The 18,540-nt window shown below is 41.4% G+C and overlaps 1 protein-coding gene across 10 annotated transcripts in view; it reads right to left on the bottom strand.

Moving 5' to 3' along the window:
- The window catches only part of PDZD2 (PDZ domain containing 2), a 311,522-nt gene that overhangs the window by 40,606 nt on the left and 252,376 nt on the right, over nt 1–18,540 (bottom strand). For all 10 annotated transcript variants that reach the window (XM_043547010.1, XM_043547009.1, XM_043547007.1 and 7 more), the window contains 8 exons: nt 12,844–12,955; nt 9,920–10,068; nt 9,162–9,281; nt 7,610–7,724; nt 5,290–5,363; nt 4,889–5,114; nt 3,472–3,589; nt 883–1,015 (listed from right to left, as the gene is read on the bottom strand). In XM_043547010.1, the coding sequence (XP_043402945.1) occupies nt 883–1,015; nt 3,472–3,589; nt 4,889–5,114; nt 5,290–5,363; nt 7,610–7,724; nt 9,162–9,281; nt 9,920–10,068; nt 12,844–12,955 (1,047 nt within the window). The remainder of the gene's footprint in view (nt 1–882; nt 1,016–3,471; nt 3,590–4,888; nt 5,115–5,289; nt 5,364–7,609; nt 7,725–9,161; nt 9,282–9,919; nt 10,069–12,843; nt 12,956–18,540) is intronic.

Raw genomic sequence — 18,540 nt, forward strand, 5'->3', positions numbered from 1 at the left:
TAGGAATGCCAAATCATTCTGGTCAATAGGGCAAATTAGAATTCAGAGCACTTGTGCCTTATAAACAGGTTTCCATTTGTATTTAGGAATTCAAAAGTCAAAGCTTTCCTGATCTCCCTAAAACAAATATTTTCCCAACTACATTCCTGTACAGCATACAAGGTTTTATATGCCCATGAAATTCTTTGGATGGTAAAATGAAACAAGTTATTATTCCATACTGCTTGGATGAAGGAATCTCTTATCTTTCATCACCAATAAAAGAAGTAATTTGCTTGAAAATAATTATACACTTTATAAATGCAGACATTTTAAAATTCCCCTGGCACAGATTCTGCAGAAGCAAGATATCATGGATTCATTTCTTCTACAGGAAAACTTCGATGTTTGGACAGGTTAACATTTTTAAAAGGTGCTGTATTCATTATTTCATTATAGTTTATTGACTCAATCTGCTGATATTTATCCCTGGCAGCTACTGTTCAAATTCAATTCCACCCAAAGTGACTGTAACAATGAAGGTGGTATGTACAGTATTTATGTTGTCAGCTTCAAATTCATAGGTTTGTCACTTAGTCCAACTGTGAACAAATCAGTGAGCATGACAATTGGAATATCTCACAGAAAAATATGTCTGCTCAGTTAAAGCCACAACTGGTGGATAGTGCCAATGCTGCAAGAAAGTTCCAACACAACTATGGATTCATAGATAAGAAGGGACCATCACAATCATCTGGACTGACCTCCTGTGTTACACAGTCCATGAAATTACCTGGAGAGAAAATACAATGTTCTCCATTCACCACATCTCAAACATTCACACCCAGATTGCAAGAACAAAGGAAAGCAATGTGCAACTATACGAAACTGTCTTCTCCTCACCTTGGGATTGGGATGACGACTAATGATAAGGCTAACTGGACCCGGACCACATTCACTCAGAATGGCATAGGCTTCACTTAGTGCTGCATGGCGCAGACTCACTGAATCTGCCTCCAGGATCTGGTCACCCCGGCTAGAAAGACAAATACAGCCAGTTAGCACATCTGTCTCATATAAAACATTTGGGCTGTTGATCAGTGGCCAAACTTTTCAAAGACACATATCTGGAAGAGATTTGATTTGGAAAAAACGGTCCAGCTCTTGCTCCCATTGACGTGCATGATGATACTACTTTGACTTCATTGCAACCACCAGCAAGATCCAATGCTCCTTTTTTGCACTTACTGTCAGTGCAACACAGTATATTTCATCAGTGCATAAAATTGACTGCACCAGACTAGAGTGAAAGTGAACTTTTGGCTCCAGTTGTAGGTATTGTTGTTTTCTGAGCACAGAAGCCAAACATTATATGCAGACAGGTTACTCCTTACCACCATCCTGAATTACTTAAACACACAGCACCTTTTTAACAGGCGCCAAACAAATGAGTTTATGAAACTGTTTCGAAATTTGAACTAAAGAGAAATTGGGTGAGAGGCACCCCATTTTCCCTTGAAATTGGGGTAACAGAACCCAGTTTGATCAAACAACGCCTCTTCTGTGACAGGACTGTAAATTGTTAATTTCAGTTCCTTCATTCTTGACAGCTCTTGGAGTATCGACATCTGGAACCATTCAAAGAAGGATAATCATCTAGAGATATTACTGCTGCATTTTCCATGATTATTAGAAACATCTTCTTTAACAGGGATTTTCATACAATCTACTGGCTTTAATTAACTTTCCTTTTAATTTGAATCAATTGTGATGATTAACTGAAATGTAGTTTTCACCAAAAGTCTAACCGCCAGAAGCAAATTCAAATGGCAGCTGATGTCACGTAACATCATTTCAATAGTCCACAATCTATTTTGGTGTGTGCGTTGTGCAATTTTTTCACTGCTTTGACAGTCTGTATGTTTAGAGAGGCATAGCCTAGTAATCCAAAGACACAAGTCTTTATCTACAAAGAGGCAACCATAGAACAGTTAGAAATGGGCTAAATCTGGAACCATTTACACACACACACGTACGTTCGAGGGGGCTCAGATAAGTAGGATCTGAATCCAAACCCTCTCTTGTTTTGCAAAGCCAGAATCTGACTAATGAGGCTTTGTGAAACCAAAATCAAAACCACCTTCACAGCTTTACCATATGGAATCAAAAACTGCTGATGAAACAAGATGTCTCACAAAAAATCATCTCAAAAAGTGAGCTAGAAAACTGGGATGCGTGAATGGATATAGTCAGCCACTTACCCTAATAAATGATGCAGCTGTTATACACAGACATAGCTAAAACTGGAGAAATTTTTGAAATTTTGGGTTTAAAGGTAAGCAAGCGAATATTAAAATATTGTCTCCTGGAAAAAATACATTGCTTTTCTGGTAATAATTTTGACCATTTTTGTCAGGGTTACAACCAATAAATTATTTCCCCTCTTATCCCAGGATCAAGTTACTAGTTCAAGGTCCTCATAATAGGTGAAATCCACTACACCCATATAAAAAGAGTATTTAGGTTCTATGCAAATGGAGTGCAGAGAGACTGAGGTGGTGAAATTCCCCTCCTCTCCCTGACCTAGGGCGGCTGAGCAGTACTGCTGCACACCTCTATATTTAGGGTGACCAGATAGCAACTGTGAAAAAACGGGACAGGGGGTCGGGGGTAATAGGCACCTATATAAGAAAAAGTCCCCAAAAATGGGACTGTCCCTTTAAAAACAGGACATATGGTCACCCTATCTATATTGGGCTCAGGATTAATGTCAATGTGAGTCTTGTGGCCTCAGCCTTGGCCCATCTCTGTTGTAGCCTTCTGCATTGACCTACATGGGGCTGGCACAGAGCCATTCTCCACAGCATATAAGTGTGCCTGGGCACTCCACCCAAGCTGAATCAGCTAAGCAGGGACATAGAAGCCGGAAGGACCTTGCTGTATTTTCACCCAACAGCTCTTAAGCCAAATAAGGAAACCCAGAGTGGAATATAAAATAATTTCCGGTCACTTAATCTGGTGCTGCAACCAGAGACGCAATCTGCTGCAGAAAATTCCCACAGCTCTTTTCAAGAAAGTTTTAGGTGACTAAACTTTAACAGAGCTGCAGAAATCTCCTGCTGATTCATTTTGGCTCTGACACTTGACATTAAGTTTCATTTCCTGTTGGTTCCAGGTTGGACATATATCATTAGGCTGTGTTGCCTCTTGAAATCACTAAAACAGCCGCCCCAGGACTCTGCAACTGTCCATATCATATCAAAGAAGGCTTTGAAATGCTTTTAGGTATTTTTAAATACTCCTTTGTAATTTTTTAACGTACATATTCTTACTAATTTTGCTGTGATCATCTAAGTCACTCATCAAAAAACCCCAACTAAAATGGATTTTTTAAAGAACTGACCTCATTGCTGAAAATGAGTCTTCAGGCCGATTTCAACATTATGTTGTAAAAGTACACCAGCATGTTTTTGCTTTCAGTTCATAACTAACCTTAATCTACCATCCATTTTAGCCACCGATCCTGGGGCCAAGCTGTGAATGTATATCCCTGGAGAGCTATTTTCCAGTGTGAGACAACAGGCACCAATGCCTAACCCAACCCCTGGCTCTGCAAAAAATAAACAAAGAAAGAGGAAAAACTGTTTAGTCCCTTTTGATTGTAATCACACAGGACACATGAGTGTTTATGTTCCAATCACACTGATAACCAGGAATAGTGCATTGTTTCAGAGCTGGTCTTTGGGGTGTCATTCAGGAAACCAAAACCACACTGCAATTAGAAGCGAAAATATTTATCCTTAATGGCTTTTAGGAGGTCTATGAGTGAGAGGATCAACTTCAACCTCACCCACGACCAACACTACTCACCTCCATGACCACATTTCAGCCACACATTGCTTTACAGTATCTCTCTGTAAAATACCTCTATCATCAGGAACATAATGTGGCATTTGCTTTGTCTCCAGATGTAACACCGTAGTGTACATAATAAAATATAATTGGTGTGTCTAGAGGAATTCTAGGAAATTTAAACAAGAAAGTTACTTAAACCATGTTTCTCACTTCCATTACCATTTGGCTAAATTCTGCTATCTGGTTTAAGTACCTGCCACCAAGGTCTGGCACAGAAAGGGCCTGAAGAAAGTTGATTGAGGAAGGAGAATGTTTTCTGGGGTTCAGTTAATTTCCCCATTCATTTTCACTTTTTCTCCTTCTCCACTAATGGGCTCCAACCCTAACAGAAGCAGTAATTATCCGAAATCTCACAAGAAAGGATGCTTTTCAGGAACGTTTTGTCTAGACTTTTCAGTTTTCATCTGAAGCTCTGAACCTTCTGAGATGCATCCATCACTGCTTCTTAGATGCTGCACTGAAAATTCCCATGTGCTATGGTTCGTAACCACTGAAAATACCATGCATTAACTAGATAGGTATACACTGACAGTTCTGAGTGCACTGCGCAGCTTAAGTGATAGCTCTGTGGAGGTTTATGAGAGAAACATGAACATTTAGTGTCTACAGGAATAGTAACTACAGAGAAACCTCCACACAGATTAGCCCCTCACCCCAGCGGCACCTGACCCATCCCACCACCTCCCCACCCCAGTAGCACAAGGACCATCTCCTCGTAAGACCCTCAACTTTATTTTGTTGGTTGCAGATCAAAAAGGTGGAAACTTTACAAAGGACTCTTGGATATGATGGGTCACACGATGATTTTTCAGTCATTTTGCAGTTTGCAGACTGAACAAGCTGAGAACCTCTGGATGAAATTGGTGTGGGAATATGTGTTAGGATGAAAGTATTAGCCTGTGTGCTAGGAATTCACCAGAAAACACATTCAGATGGATAGCACCCGTTTTCCAAGTCAGTTTAACCAGCTGAGCAGTAATAAACTTTCTTTAACCTTTGTTGAGCGTCACATCCATGATGATCCTGTCCTTTGGTCCTGGGCCTTTGCGACACGAGGAGAAAGTGTCTCCGTCTTCAGAGCCAGGTGCAGGAGTTCCTCCACTCGCACTGGAGCTTGGGGAGCTTGATCTGCTCATTAAAGTGGGAGTTGGACATGGGGTGAGGCTCGGGCTGCGCAGTCTCGTGCGCACTGTGAGGGTCACTACACCTTTCTTGAGTTGCTAAAAAAGGAAGAGAACTTATTAGACTATATAGACACCTGACGCACAATAACGCATCATCCAGTGAATCATCTGTACAGTCAACTGTGGCAGCGAAAAATAAAACCATGGTGTTAAACTGTTAACCAATGAGAAATACAGTCTCTCTCTCTTACTGTGTCTATAATTCTATTACCTTAAACGTCTGAATGGCCTCCTGATGGGTCAGCCCTTGTAAAGATTCTCCATTAACTTCTAGAATTTCATCCCCTGGCAATCAGATACAAAAACCAAGTCAGCATTTACACTTGGATAGAGTATAGTAGACAGATACACGACTTCTCCTGGACATTAGCAAAGCAATGGGCTACCACATTGTTTTTGATTTGTTATGCTAAAAAAAGCTTTTAATTGTTTTCTATTTATTTCCATTTGCTGTAAGGCCTTTGTAGTTAATATAGTGCTGAAGTAATGGAGCACAGAATATTCTTCAACCGTGATTCTTCACCTTCAATTTTTATTATAACAGACCAATTGAAAATATTCTGGATTTTAATTGGAGTCAGAATGTTTGGAGTGGAAACTCCCAGTGTGGAGTCTAACAGGGGCCCACGGTCTCTTCACATCGTTCCCATACTAGGACGTCCCAGGAGTTTGGGAATCAGAGTGGAGCATAATGTTATGGCACCCATATGGCCATACAGAGAAAGCTGGCCCTACGCCCACACACAGAACACTAATGGCATTCTACGTAGTACACAGAGTGTTCAGAGAGAAAAGCGAGCTAACCACACAGAGGTGGCTGAGAGTCCATGACACCTTCACCCCAAACAAATCCCAGAGCTATGTCTGCTTGCTTAGTACTACAAGGCTTTGGGTCACAATACTTTCAACCAGCTGTGTTGAGCTACTTCTTTCGAGGGAGAAAAGAGAGCAGGATCCAGATCTCTCTTCTCCAGTCTTACACACCCCTACATCTGTGCATAATTAGACAGCGCACTATCATCTACACCTTTTCCTAATCCAATGCAGAACTGAATACCCAAGCTCTGATTAGTGGAGGATTGTTAGGTTTATGGGATATCTGGTAACTATTGGCTTCTCAGGGCCAGTGCACAAAGATTACATAGGAGTGCCTTCCTGCAGAAGAGACGGTACTTGCAGTGCTATGTAAACCGGCATTTTAAACCCACGGTCAGTTGGTACCTTTACCAACCAGTCTAGAGGTGAGCACACACAATGCCATGGCTAAACCGACGTGAATCTATACAGCCAACCTGAAAGGCAGGAAAGGTGCTAATAAATCAGGCCATGTCCATACTTTACTAACTAGCAGCATGATCTTATTGTCTTTCTTGTCCTCCCTCTCCTCTTTCCAACCCTGTGTCTGGTTAGACCATTCTCGTCATGTCAGAGCTATACAGTAGGCTCAGCAGGGCAGGGACGGTGTTCTCATATGTTGTATGAAGGTGTCCTGTGCATTTTGGGTGCTCAAAAACACTAAACAACAAGATCCCAAAATCGACCCTCTGAAGTACATTTCTCTGTACACTTCCCCAGGCATGGAAAGGCTTCCTGGGGATTATTCCTTCCCTTATTTTGTTCTCTTAAAGCACAACAAAAACCCAATAGGTTGAGTGGTCTGACCAACTTTCTGTTGAACAGATTGATAAGATGAATTCACATGCTGATACCCTTCCATTGGTTTCCAGGCGCACAAGTAAGGCGAGCAGCTATAGTTTTTCAGCTGTGTTGAACTAATTTGGCTTTGTGGCCTTTTACACAGAATTGGATTCTCCCCACTATCTATATAATAAGATTCCAGGAATGTGACTCTGTGTGTGTCATTCTGAGGCCTAAAATGTCTGTTGAATCAGTGTGAAGTGGTGGAAGCAGCTACAAGCATGGCTGAGAGCTACTTTTGTTAGAATATCACCAAACTGAGTCACCACTAGCTTAAGTGTTTAAGTTTTCAGCCATTTTGATTTTTACAAATTACACCATGAGGTGTACAGCTACAGTAAGGCACGTCTTTATGCCATGCCAAGAGTCCTAGACCACTGTGATAGCAGAGATAATTCAACCAATCATCATCCTTACTCTACAGCTAATTTTCATGCAACAATTTAATTGGCTGTCTGAGAGAGATTTCACAGATGATGGATTACTTGTCCCAACTGCCACACCCATGCACCCAACTGCCACCCACACAAATCCACCAGCACAACCACCCACACAACAGCATAACCAGCATACCAATAATCCCCAAAACACATTGCCCTATACTGTAGCACACCCCCTTCGTTTGCCACCTGTGCAAATCCACACAACTCTCCCAGCACAACCCCCAGACATAAAATCAACACAACCACCCACAGAAGACCAAAAAACAGATTTGCAGTCTGCTACTCTCCAATTTTTAAGTTCTCAGCCATTTGGGGCTTAAATTTTTTTTTTAAACACACAAGTTTATGAATTACCCCTGTGCAACAGCATGGGCTTTTAGCTTCTAGTACCTTCTTTAAGTCTTCCATCAGCAGCAGCTGCTCCATTTGGGAAGATAGTCTTCACAAAAATCCCCATGCGTCCCCGAGCAGAATCCTGGCCTCCCACAATGCTGAATCCAAGACCCTAAAGAGACAGGAAGAAGTGATATATTGATGGCACCCAACTGTGTTATCACTTATCTCATAAAGGCTGTTTGATAGTCCAAGAGGAAGGAAACATGACAGTCTAATTAGCTGATGGTGAATTATGCTGTGATTTTATTCTCCACTCTCCCCTCCTGATCTACTCTCACTCTAATAGAATCACTCAGCCTGAAAGTTGTCATAGTCATCCTTAAATACAGAAAAAGTTTATTTCATGTTATCATGGTGCTATGGTTTTATGTTCGTCATTTCTACTTCTCCAACTATAACAGCAGCCTCCTAAACTGATGGATTGTGGAATTCCCAACCAAGAGACCCATATCCAGGATTAACTGCAATTTATTATGCTATCACAGATATTGTACTTCCTCAGGAAGGAGAGAAATGTAAAAAGATGACATAAGGTCAGTGTTGTAATGTTAGCAGAAATTGAGTGTGTGTGTGAACATTTGTTTACTTAAGTAAATAACGAATTCCATATTTAAAGACATGTACGTAAACATTCCCCCAGAGTCTATTCCCCTCTCTGTAAATGCACGTAACTCCTATTACTTTGTTGGCATCCTTTCATCTACGAGAGACAGTGGGAATTGCAGCCTATGCTGTAGACGGTTTGGTCCTATTACTATCAATGGGAATTACAGCCATTGAGATAAACAAACCCCTTCAGAATTATTACTTCATGAAAAATACGGCCGTTAAAAATACTACTCTGCTTGTTACACTAGTATCATAAGTATGAGATGAAGTTATTTTAGGATGCCCCTGTAAAATATATTAGCACCTCGTGTACATGCAAACATGATATTGCACACACAGATCATGGGAGGCATTGTGGCCTAATGAAATGCCTGGGGAAATAATCAACCTGGATTCCAGTCTTGGTTCTGACTCTTGACTTTCTATAATTTTTAGGCATTCAGAGTAAGGGTGGTGATTGGCTGACTTACCTCTGCTATCACAATGTTCTAGGCAGATACAGTATAAAAACAGACAGATTTTCTTGTGCAAAGTGGGCTATTGCGAATGCAAACAGGTACTTAGCTGAATGAATACCTATTTTGCATACTCGCATGCATATCTGTAACCATGCACTCATTCTTATTTAATATTTATATTTCCGTAGTGACCAGCGATCTCAATCAGGATCTGGGCCACAACCTGCTAGATACTGCACACAGACATAGGAAGATATTGTTTCTGCCTCATTCATATTTTGCAGGCATAACTTAGGCATTCAGGTTTCAAAACTTGGCTCTTAAGTGTTTATTATTACTGATCATCACATAGAATGAAACAAGCACATGACAGATTTACTTTAACAAACATTCAGAGCTTGATTTTCACAGGCGCTGAGGTTCAGTGGGAGTTGGGCCCAGAAGATCAGGCCTTTGTGATGCTATGCTAAAATCCTCACCTTGCCTTGTCCTTTCATCAGGACAATGTTGGAAATAATGGACGGCTGGGCCAGTCTCCATGGAGATTCCACCTGAGCTGCACTCAGTGAGCGGGTGGATTTCTTCACAATATGGTATTCCTAACGAACATCAGAAATTAAATTTAATTCATTCTGTTTGAATGACAGAGGCACCAATGTGCTTCATGGGAAAAGTTCTGATATAGTCATGGACTAGACAAAAATTAAAATGGCTATTGTATATTAAAATATACACCTGGTGATAAACTCCTGGCCCTAATGCCATTGACTTCACTGTGGCCAGAATTTCATGTTATATCTATTTAACGTCTTTTATAATGTAACAGTTAAAATATTTTCTTTAGTAAACTGAGATACTGTGTAGATTCATGATCTATAGAAGTCATGATCTTCTGAAGTAACAACTATCCCATCATCAACTGAAAGAAAGAAACACACTGTTTGTTTAAATAGTTACACCTCTTTAAATACAGCATATTCATGCATTACACTGGCACAGTACTTCTGTTTCCCTCAGCAACTATAACAGCCTTCTACTTCCTCACAGCTAAAGGAGTCCTCCTTTAGCTCAAGTGGTAGGTGCTGAAGCCTGGGGTCAATTCCCCATGACGCAACTATGCAGCCCCAGTTTGTTACAATCATTTCTAGCAGCTTGAGGAAAAACCTTAGACTGAGTAAGGACCTGGGAATTTGGCTGTAAATCATTATTAGGCAGAGTAAATAGTATAACCACTCACCTGCCTTGTTCCTGAGGATTCAAGCTGCTGGGGAAGAGAATGTTTTCTCCCTCCCCGGGAATATTTCACTGCTATTTCATAATTTGATTCACCATTCTCCACGGTCAGTTCATCATTTTCTCCCACAGATTCTAAACGGGATCCAGCCCCTGAGGGACAACCCAGGAATGCCATTTATTAGACAAACAGCAGCACCTTTTAATTCTGACAAGCCAAGGTGTGATGGTTGACTTTTGTAAACCATAAATAAAACAATACTACGGAGCAGCATCCAGTTGGGTAGCTCAATAATTTCCCATGGAAGAGTTAATTTTGCTTGTTATCAATTACTGATGTGCATTGCATACAATTCAAAAGATGTAGGAGCATTCCCATCTCCATCTCATGCTGACAAAAATGTCTTTAAAAATCTATGGCCAATGCAAAAATCTTAGGTTCGGTGATTAGCTATAGTAAACAAAATGAGATAAAAACAGAGAGTGAGCTGGAATTCTGCTGACTGCACTCATTGGTGTGCACAGCTCACAAGCTTTCTTTATAGCTTACAAAGCTGACACTGTAGTTGCATTCATGTCTGGAAATGTCTCATCATCCTGAAAGTAATTTTTCAGGAATGGAAGAAGGAACATGGTGCCAAAAAACATGATTTGCCTTCCTTTCTGGCAACAGTCCCAGTTGTCTTAAAAAAAAAAAAAAAAAAAGTGAATGTAGAGTTAGTGTAAGGTATTGAATCGTTTGCCTTGAAGGATACCCTGTAATTAGCCAAAGGGTATCCCAGTTTTTCACACTCATCATCAACGTGCCTCCATCACGACCTGAAGAAACCACTCATTCTATCCACCTAAGGCCTTGTCCACACTTACGGCAGTGTGTAGGGTATGTGTAGCTGCACTCCGCAGTGAAAGGCAGGTTGCATCCACACTTGTTATTACAGCATACAGCTACACATGGCAGTGGACAGCTCAAGCAGGGACAACAGGACTCTACACTGCTAAAAACAACAGTGTGAACGTGGGAGACATTACTTGCAAGTGTAGACAGCTGTGTAGGGTATATAATGTCTCCCACGTTCACACTGTTGTTATATAACCCTAGAGTTCAGGCGTAAAGGGCACTCTGCTCTACTCTACCTGCCTGAGCCACGCGTCACCATCTACTCTGCTCGCTGGGCGTGCAACATCTGTACTCTACATGCTGCCCTAAGTGTAAACATACCTTTAGGCCAGGGGTTCTCAACCTTTGCCTTTTTGAGGGCCCCCCCAACATGTTATAGAAATTCCACGGCCCACCTGTGCCACAACAACTGTTTTTCTGTATCTAAAAGCCAGGGCCAGTGTTAGGGGGTATCAAGCAGGTCAACTGCCCATGGCCCCACACCACAGGGGGGTCCTGCGAAGCTAAGTTGCTTCGATGTAGGCTTTAGCCCCACCACGGCGGGACTCCGGCTTTGGCTTTCTGCCCCAGGCCCCAGTGAGTGTAATGCAGGCCCTGCTTGGCGGACCCCCTGAAACCTGCTCACGCTTCCCCAGGGGGCCCCGAACTGCTGCTTTAGGCGATGTCTGCACTCCCTACAGTCCGGACTATGGGGATCTGAATAACAATGCTCACCAAAGTGCTGTGCTGTAACTCCCCGTGTGGACTCTGCAGGTGTGAACTGAAAGGTTCCTAATTCACATTAACATAGTCCTCTTCAAACAGGAATACAACAAGCCCTTAGGCACTTATGTGACCCCATTAACAGTAGTATCTGTGCACGTCAATCTTTTACCCTTACAACACCCCTCTGAGCTCAGGCAGTGCTGTTATACCTATTTTACAGATGGGGAACCAAGGCACAGAGACTGACCTTCCCAGAAGTCTGTGGCAGAGCAGAAAATTGAACCTAGGTCTCCAGAGTCCCAGGCTACTGCGCCAACTACTGAACCTTCCTTCCTCTCCTGCCTACTCCACCCTATGCCACTCCCAAACAGGGTGCCGGGGTCACTCTGCCACCCTACTAAGCTTTCGTAGTATCTTATGCTACCACCCTACCAATTTCAATGAGATAATTCACAGGGTAAGGTGCTCAACCTGAGTGGTGGTGGCAGGATCTGGTTCTACACACACATTGTTTTAAATACAAATAAGTATTCATTTCAATTGACGTGATCATGGGTTGTCTAAATTCTTGGGGGGACATGCAAGCCATTTGGATAAATGGAGAGCCTGTTGACTGGAGGAGTGAGTGATCCCAAACAGACATGGTGATGAGGACGTGTCATTACTGTGATTCAGGTATTTGGAGTTCATGTAAAAGGGAGTTGTACTACTTTCACACTATTTATTGTCAGTCTACTGGAAGGCATGACCTTTTTCTATTTTAGATTTAAGTACAATAAACAAGCCAGTATTTTGCCCTAATGAATGGAATAAAGTGATGGCATTTTGAAAAGGCCCCCATGCTCAAGCGAAGAATAGCTCAGCGGTTTGAGCACTGGCCTGCTAAACCCAGGGTTGTGAGTTCAATCCTTGAGGGGGCCATTTAGGGATCTGGGGCAAAAATTGGAGATTGGTCCTGCTTTGAGCTGGGGGTTGGACTAGATGACCTCCTGAGGTCCATTCCAACCCTGATATTCGATGATCTATGATTCTAAATAAATCAAACCAAATACACAGGAAATTTAAGGAATGGTAAATAAAATTCAGTAATGCAGAATTTTGCTTCATTATTCTGCCAACAACAAGGTTCAACTCAACAAGCTCTGCTGAATGCAAACATTGTGCAGTTCAAATTCCCCATCCAAACCAAACTATCCTGAGGTCCAACAGAAATAAAACCTAGCTCTGCTTAATAGGTTTCACACCTAGCCCACTCTGTTTGATGTGCAAGAGCTCTGCAGTGGCATATGCTCTTTTATTCATATCTTTTACCAAGCCTGCTTTACCTTGGGATCGGCTTCTGTATTTCAATATACCACCTCCCAGGGTCGGACTTTGGCAATTCCCTTTGGTCACTTCCACATTAGCAGGATCTGGAGACTTATCGGTTTCTGTCATCTGAAAAATAAGAAAAAGGAATATATTGAAGAAACTAGCCAAGGTGATGGAATTGCTCTAATTTTTACCAGTGTTTTCTAGTTTGAAGAAAATTCCATGGTACATATTCCACTTACAATTTCTTTTTTTTTCCCTGAAAGCTTTGAATTCTATTAAACTAGTTTTATGTGAGCCAGAAAATTCAGCAGAGTCTTTACAGATATTTCAATGGATCCCTTTTGACATTACTGAATAACTTCATCCATCCATCTATATATTTTTAAGAGCACCATCCTGCAGTCTTTACTCATGCAAAATTCTCAGAGAGAAGGAAGTTTAGTCAGGAATACCGGATTTGGCACTGATCATTTTATATAAAGTTGTAGGGCAGATCTCCATTGCTTATTCTCCATTTAGTCAGCTCACCAAACTTCCACTGACCGTCAATGACAGCTTTGTAGGGGAAACCACATAGAAACCATGTTATTTTATTAATATCAATATAGTGAATATTGATGAGTCTGCCATACAAAAAGCTAGCTTAATAGACTGTTGTTAAGATTACACAGCTAAGTACTCAAAAGTCTGGCAAGGTTATATGCACAATCTTAACTCTGATGCCTTGTGCAGATGCATTAGGATGCAGAGTGTTTGATTATTCACTACCTAACATCTTGCGATGTCATCTACACATGTGCAAAGTGGGTGAAAAAGGTTGGCATCTGCATACGTAGAGGTGGCAATACAAGGTGCAATCAAGCTTATAGTCTTCAATGGCATGATCAGATTTGAGAGCCCCACTCCTGCACATGCTGAGAGGCGCACAGCAAATTTGGAACACTCCTTACGAAATGTACAATTAGCCCTCCTCAATATCTGTGCACCCTACAAGATCCACGCCAATGCTTCCCCCAACCCCACAAGTTGTTATGCAGGTGCAGTATTAATATATTTTCCTAGATATGTCACTTCATAATTATCTTTGAAGTGTACACATGCATTGATGAATCCTCTCTTAGTTGTGCACTTTATAAACGTAGATAAAGTAGCTAAAATGCATGCTCAGTACAATTTTGGAAGGTTTCTGACATGGGGAAAAAATCAAAACTCAAATTTCCCTTGGAAAAGCAAAGGAACTTTTCCTCAGTATAGGCTATTTTCCGGACAAATTTCACCTTTCAGGACTCAGGCAATTTCATACTCAAAAATGGCTGAACTGCTTCTGTTCAAAATTTCCCCAAAAGACTTCACTGTTTATGCAGAGCCAAAGCCTGTAAAAATTCTGCTCAACAGTTGAAAGTTTCAGAAAATAATAAGTGACTGATAACAGGCTTGAAATGGAAACTGTTACGCAACCCTAACTCTACCGGTCATAGCTCCTACTACTATAATGCTATACATAATTTTTAAACTTATTTAACACTTACATTCCAGCTATTTCTTGGTGATATTGCAAGGTACCATAGCCGCAATCTCAGGGCTCTATTCTAATGCTAAATGGTTTGTAACTCACACTTCTGTATAATCTAAATGACTCATCTAAAGAGCAAGAGAACTCTATTCTCCTAACAAAATTACTGCATCCAATTTAGGTTGCCTTATATACCCAAGAGGGGATAACTCATTCCAGAAGAGATGCAAGGATCAAGCCAAAAAAAAGTCACTGGGACAGGGCCAAAATATCACTTCAGCTCTTCCCAAAAGCTCTCTGCTCTGGGAAAATATGCCTAAAACACAGCACTGCTAGTTAGACCTGATCCAGGACTGCTATAATTTACACCATCCTAATCAATAGCCAATAATTCCTTGCCTGTTCATATATAGTAAACAATCTTGAATCTCATGACAAAAGTCACTTACACTGACATACAGAGTCATATATCTAGTTATTTTAAAGCCCTAAAGAACAACACAGGGATGCCGGGATGCTGCTCACTCTTTCAGGGATGACAGGGCTGTTCATGATTTGTAGCTCAGGGAGCCAGGGAACACAGGACCAGGGATGCTTGAATGCAGGCAGCTGTGTTTCTCTCTGCTCTGCATCTCTATTGCTGTCGTTCACTCACCATGATGTGATGAGCTGTCATGTTAATTTAGCATGCCTGCTGCCTCTGCAGCTTCGGAGAGCTGGAAAGAGTATACAAATGAGGCCACGCCATAATTTACGTATTCATTTACTGTGCATTCTCATTTGCATAAACACCCTACTTTCTATTCTATCCACCCCCGTAAAAGCTATCATCTGCCCTCTTGAGTTTCCTTTTAACCTGCTGGCCTGGTTCCCCTACCACTTCCTCATGTCCCACCCCCTACTCCCCCTTCAAATTTCCTCTCTGGCTTTCTCTTCCACTGAGCTTCCATCACACCTACAGCCTGGTCCCTTACAGCTGTAGGGATAAATGAGAACAATGCTCTCCATCACACTGCCCAGCTTTGCTCTAGCAATCTGTCTGTCTCTGGGCAGGCTGAAGGCTAATTTCTAGGCATGGTCTTTATAGTTAGAATCCTCCCATGGTAAGATTTCTACGACTAAGGAGACCCTGTCTACTGGAGAATGTGGCCACAGAGATTCAGGCTAGAACAATCCCCCTACAACACCGTAGCTAAGCAGGAGATTTAAACTACTGGCCTGGAGCAGCCACCACAGGAGGCTTAAACGTCCTGGATGTTGGCAATGTAGGTTTCAGGCTACACTCAATTTGCAGTTTGAGCAAAGGCTCAGGACAAAACGCATGAACCAACTGTTGCAGAATAAGGTAAGACACATTCAGCAATTACGTTAAGCTTGGAGTTGGGAAGGGAGGAAAGAAGAATCCCCACCTCGGTCATTGACATCAACCCCAGTATTTTGCAAAATTACCTGAATCTTTCCACTGCACCTATGACCATACACTCATATGCAATAACAAGCAAGCTATCAATTTGTAAACACCTAGAAGATAACAGAACCATAGAACCGTACGACTGGAAGGGACCTCGAGAGGTCATTTAGTTCAGTCTCCTGCACTCATGGCAGGACTAAGTATTATCTAGACCAGCGGTGTCCAATACGTTCGTCACTAGCCACATGTGGCTAATAGGCTATAGAATTGTGGCTAATGCATGTGGCTTTTTTATAATGTGGCTAATAAGAAAAATTCAAAACCACAAGTGTGGCTAGCAGTGTGGCTAGCACTGAATTTCTACTGGACACCGTGGATCTAGACTATCCCTTGCTATGAGGGATATCTTGACTTCAGTAAGGCTTTTGATACTGTCTCACATGATCTTCTCATAAACTAACTAGGCAAATACAGCTTAGATGGATCTACTATAACTGATTGGAAAACAGCTCCTAGGGAGTAGTTATCAGGGGTCACAGTCAAACTGGAAGGGCATATCAAGTGAGGTCCTGCAGGGATCAGTTCTGGGTCCAGTTCTGTTCAATATCTTCATCAGCGATTTAGATAATGTCAGAGAGAGTACACTTATAAAGTACCAAGCTGGGATGGGTTGCAAGTGCTCTGAAGGACAGGATTAAAATTCAAAATGACCTGGAAAAACTGGAGAAATTGTCTGAAGTAAATAGGATGAAATTCAATAAGAACACATGCAAAGTACTCCACTTAGGAAGGAACAATCAACTGCACTCATACAAAATGAGAAATGACTGCCTAGGAAGGAGCACTGCAGAAAGGGATCTGGAGGTTATAGTGGACTGAAAACTATATAAGAGTCAACAGCGTAACACTGTTGCAAAAAAAATGCAAACATCATTCTGGGATGTATTTGCAGGAGTGTTGTAAGCAAGACAAGAAGTAATTCTTCTGTTCTACTCCATGCAGATATAGCCTCAACTAAAGTCTTGTGTCCAGTTGTAGGTGCCACATTTCAGAAAAGATGTGGACAAATTGGTGAAAGTCCAGAGAAGAGCAACCAAAATGATTAAAGGTCTAGAAAACGTGACCTCTAAGGGGAGATTAAAAACTTGGCTTTGTTTAGTCTGGAGAAGAGAAGACTGGGGGGGCGGGGGGGAAGAGGGGAGGGGCATGATAACAGTGTTCAAGCAAAAAAAGGTTGTTACAAGTAGGAGGGAAAAATTGTTCTCTTTAACCTCTGAAGATAGTACAAGAAGCAATGGGCTTAAATTGCAGCAAGGGAGATTCAAGTTAGACATTAAAAAAAAACTTCCTGTCAGGGTAGTTAAGCACTGGAACAAATTGCCTAGGGAGGTTGTGGAATCTCCATCATTGAAGGTTTTCAAGAACATGCTGGACAAACACCTGTCAGGAATGGTCTGGTTATTATGTAGTCCTGACTTGAGTGCAGGGGACTGGATTAGACCAGTGGTTCTCAGCCTTTCCAGACTACTGTACCCCTTTCAGGAGTCTGAATGGTTTTGTGTACCCCACGTTTTGCCTCACTTAAAAACTACTTGCTTACAAAATCAGGCATAAAAATACAAAAGTGTCAAAGCACACTATTACTGAAAAATTGCTTAATTTCTCATTTTTACCATATAATTATACAATAAATCAATTAGAATATAAACATTGTACTTACATTTCAGTGTATAGTATATACAGCAGTATAAACAAGTAATTGTCTGTATGAAATTTCAGTTTGTACTGACTTCACTAGTGCTTTTTATGTAGCTTGTTGTAAAACTAGGCAAATATCTAGATGAGTTGATGCATCTCCTGGAAGATCTCTGCGTACCCCCAGGGGTACGCATACCTCTGGTTGAGAACCACTGAACTAGATGACCTCTTGAGGTCCCTTCCAGTCCCACACTTCTACGATTCTATGGTTCCATATAAGCCATGGTCCTATAAAGAGGAAACACCCAAACTGTGTGTGATGTCCCGAAGGTCAATTGCATGCAAATACAAATGATCAAAATAAAGCCCCAAAATATTCTTACTGGCTTCCTGGATTATATTATATCCAACTTGGTTTCAGACTACTACAAAAAGTAACAAAGAACAAGGTAATTTAGATATTCTTTCTTCTTGTAACAAAACAAACGTTTATTTGACACAGGCTATAAGCCTTTGGGGAAGGCATTCTAGAAGTTTCAATATACACCCATGACAGAGACATTATTATTTAAATTGATGCTGTTGTATAATAAACTACCTGGGGTTTTATTATGCGGTAAAAACAATTAGAAATCCAAACCATGGTGCTTCTAAGAACCGTCCTTTGTCTGTAATCTTTGGCTCTAAACGTGGTTGTTTTGTCATAACTCAAAAGAAAAATGTGACTCTGCCCTATTCTTCTGGCCACATGGGGATGTATCTTTTGAACGTCTAGAATCTGTAGCCCTGCCATCTTCATTTTCCTTGCTTTCCAGGAAGTGAGGTGATTATTTCAGTTCTGTGTGCATCTCATTAAATGAACCCAGGAAATCCTGTTCAAGGCTGTTTCATTGTTAGGACAGCAGGAGCTGTACCACACGCTGTAGTTTGAAGAGATCTAAAACGAGAAAATTCTGCCCCATTCATTTAGTAACTTCAGCATTCAGTGATTGTGACATCTCAGTGGCTTCCAAGGGGAAACAGGGCTATCATGAACACAGAGCTCTGGCATTAATACAGCATGAGGGGCTACTCCAGAGTCCCTTC

This window comes from Chelonia mydas, chromosome 5 (genome assembly GCF_015237465.2).
Source record: "Chelonia mydas isolate rCheMyd1 chromosome 5, rCheMyd1.pri.v2, whole genome shotgun sequence".
In the NCBI taxonomy this organism is placed as follows: Eukaryota; Metazoa; Chordata; order Testudines; family Cheloniidae; genus Chelonia; species Chelonia mydas.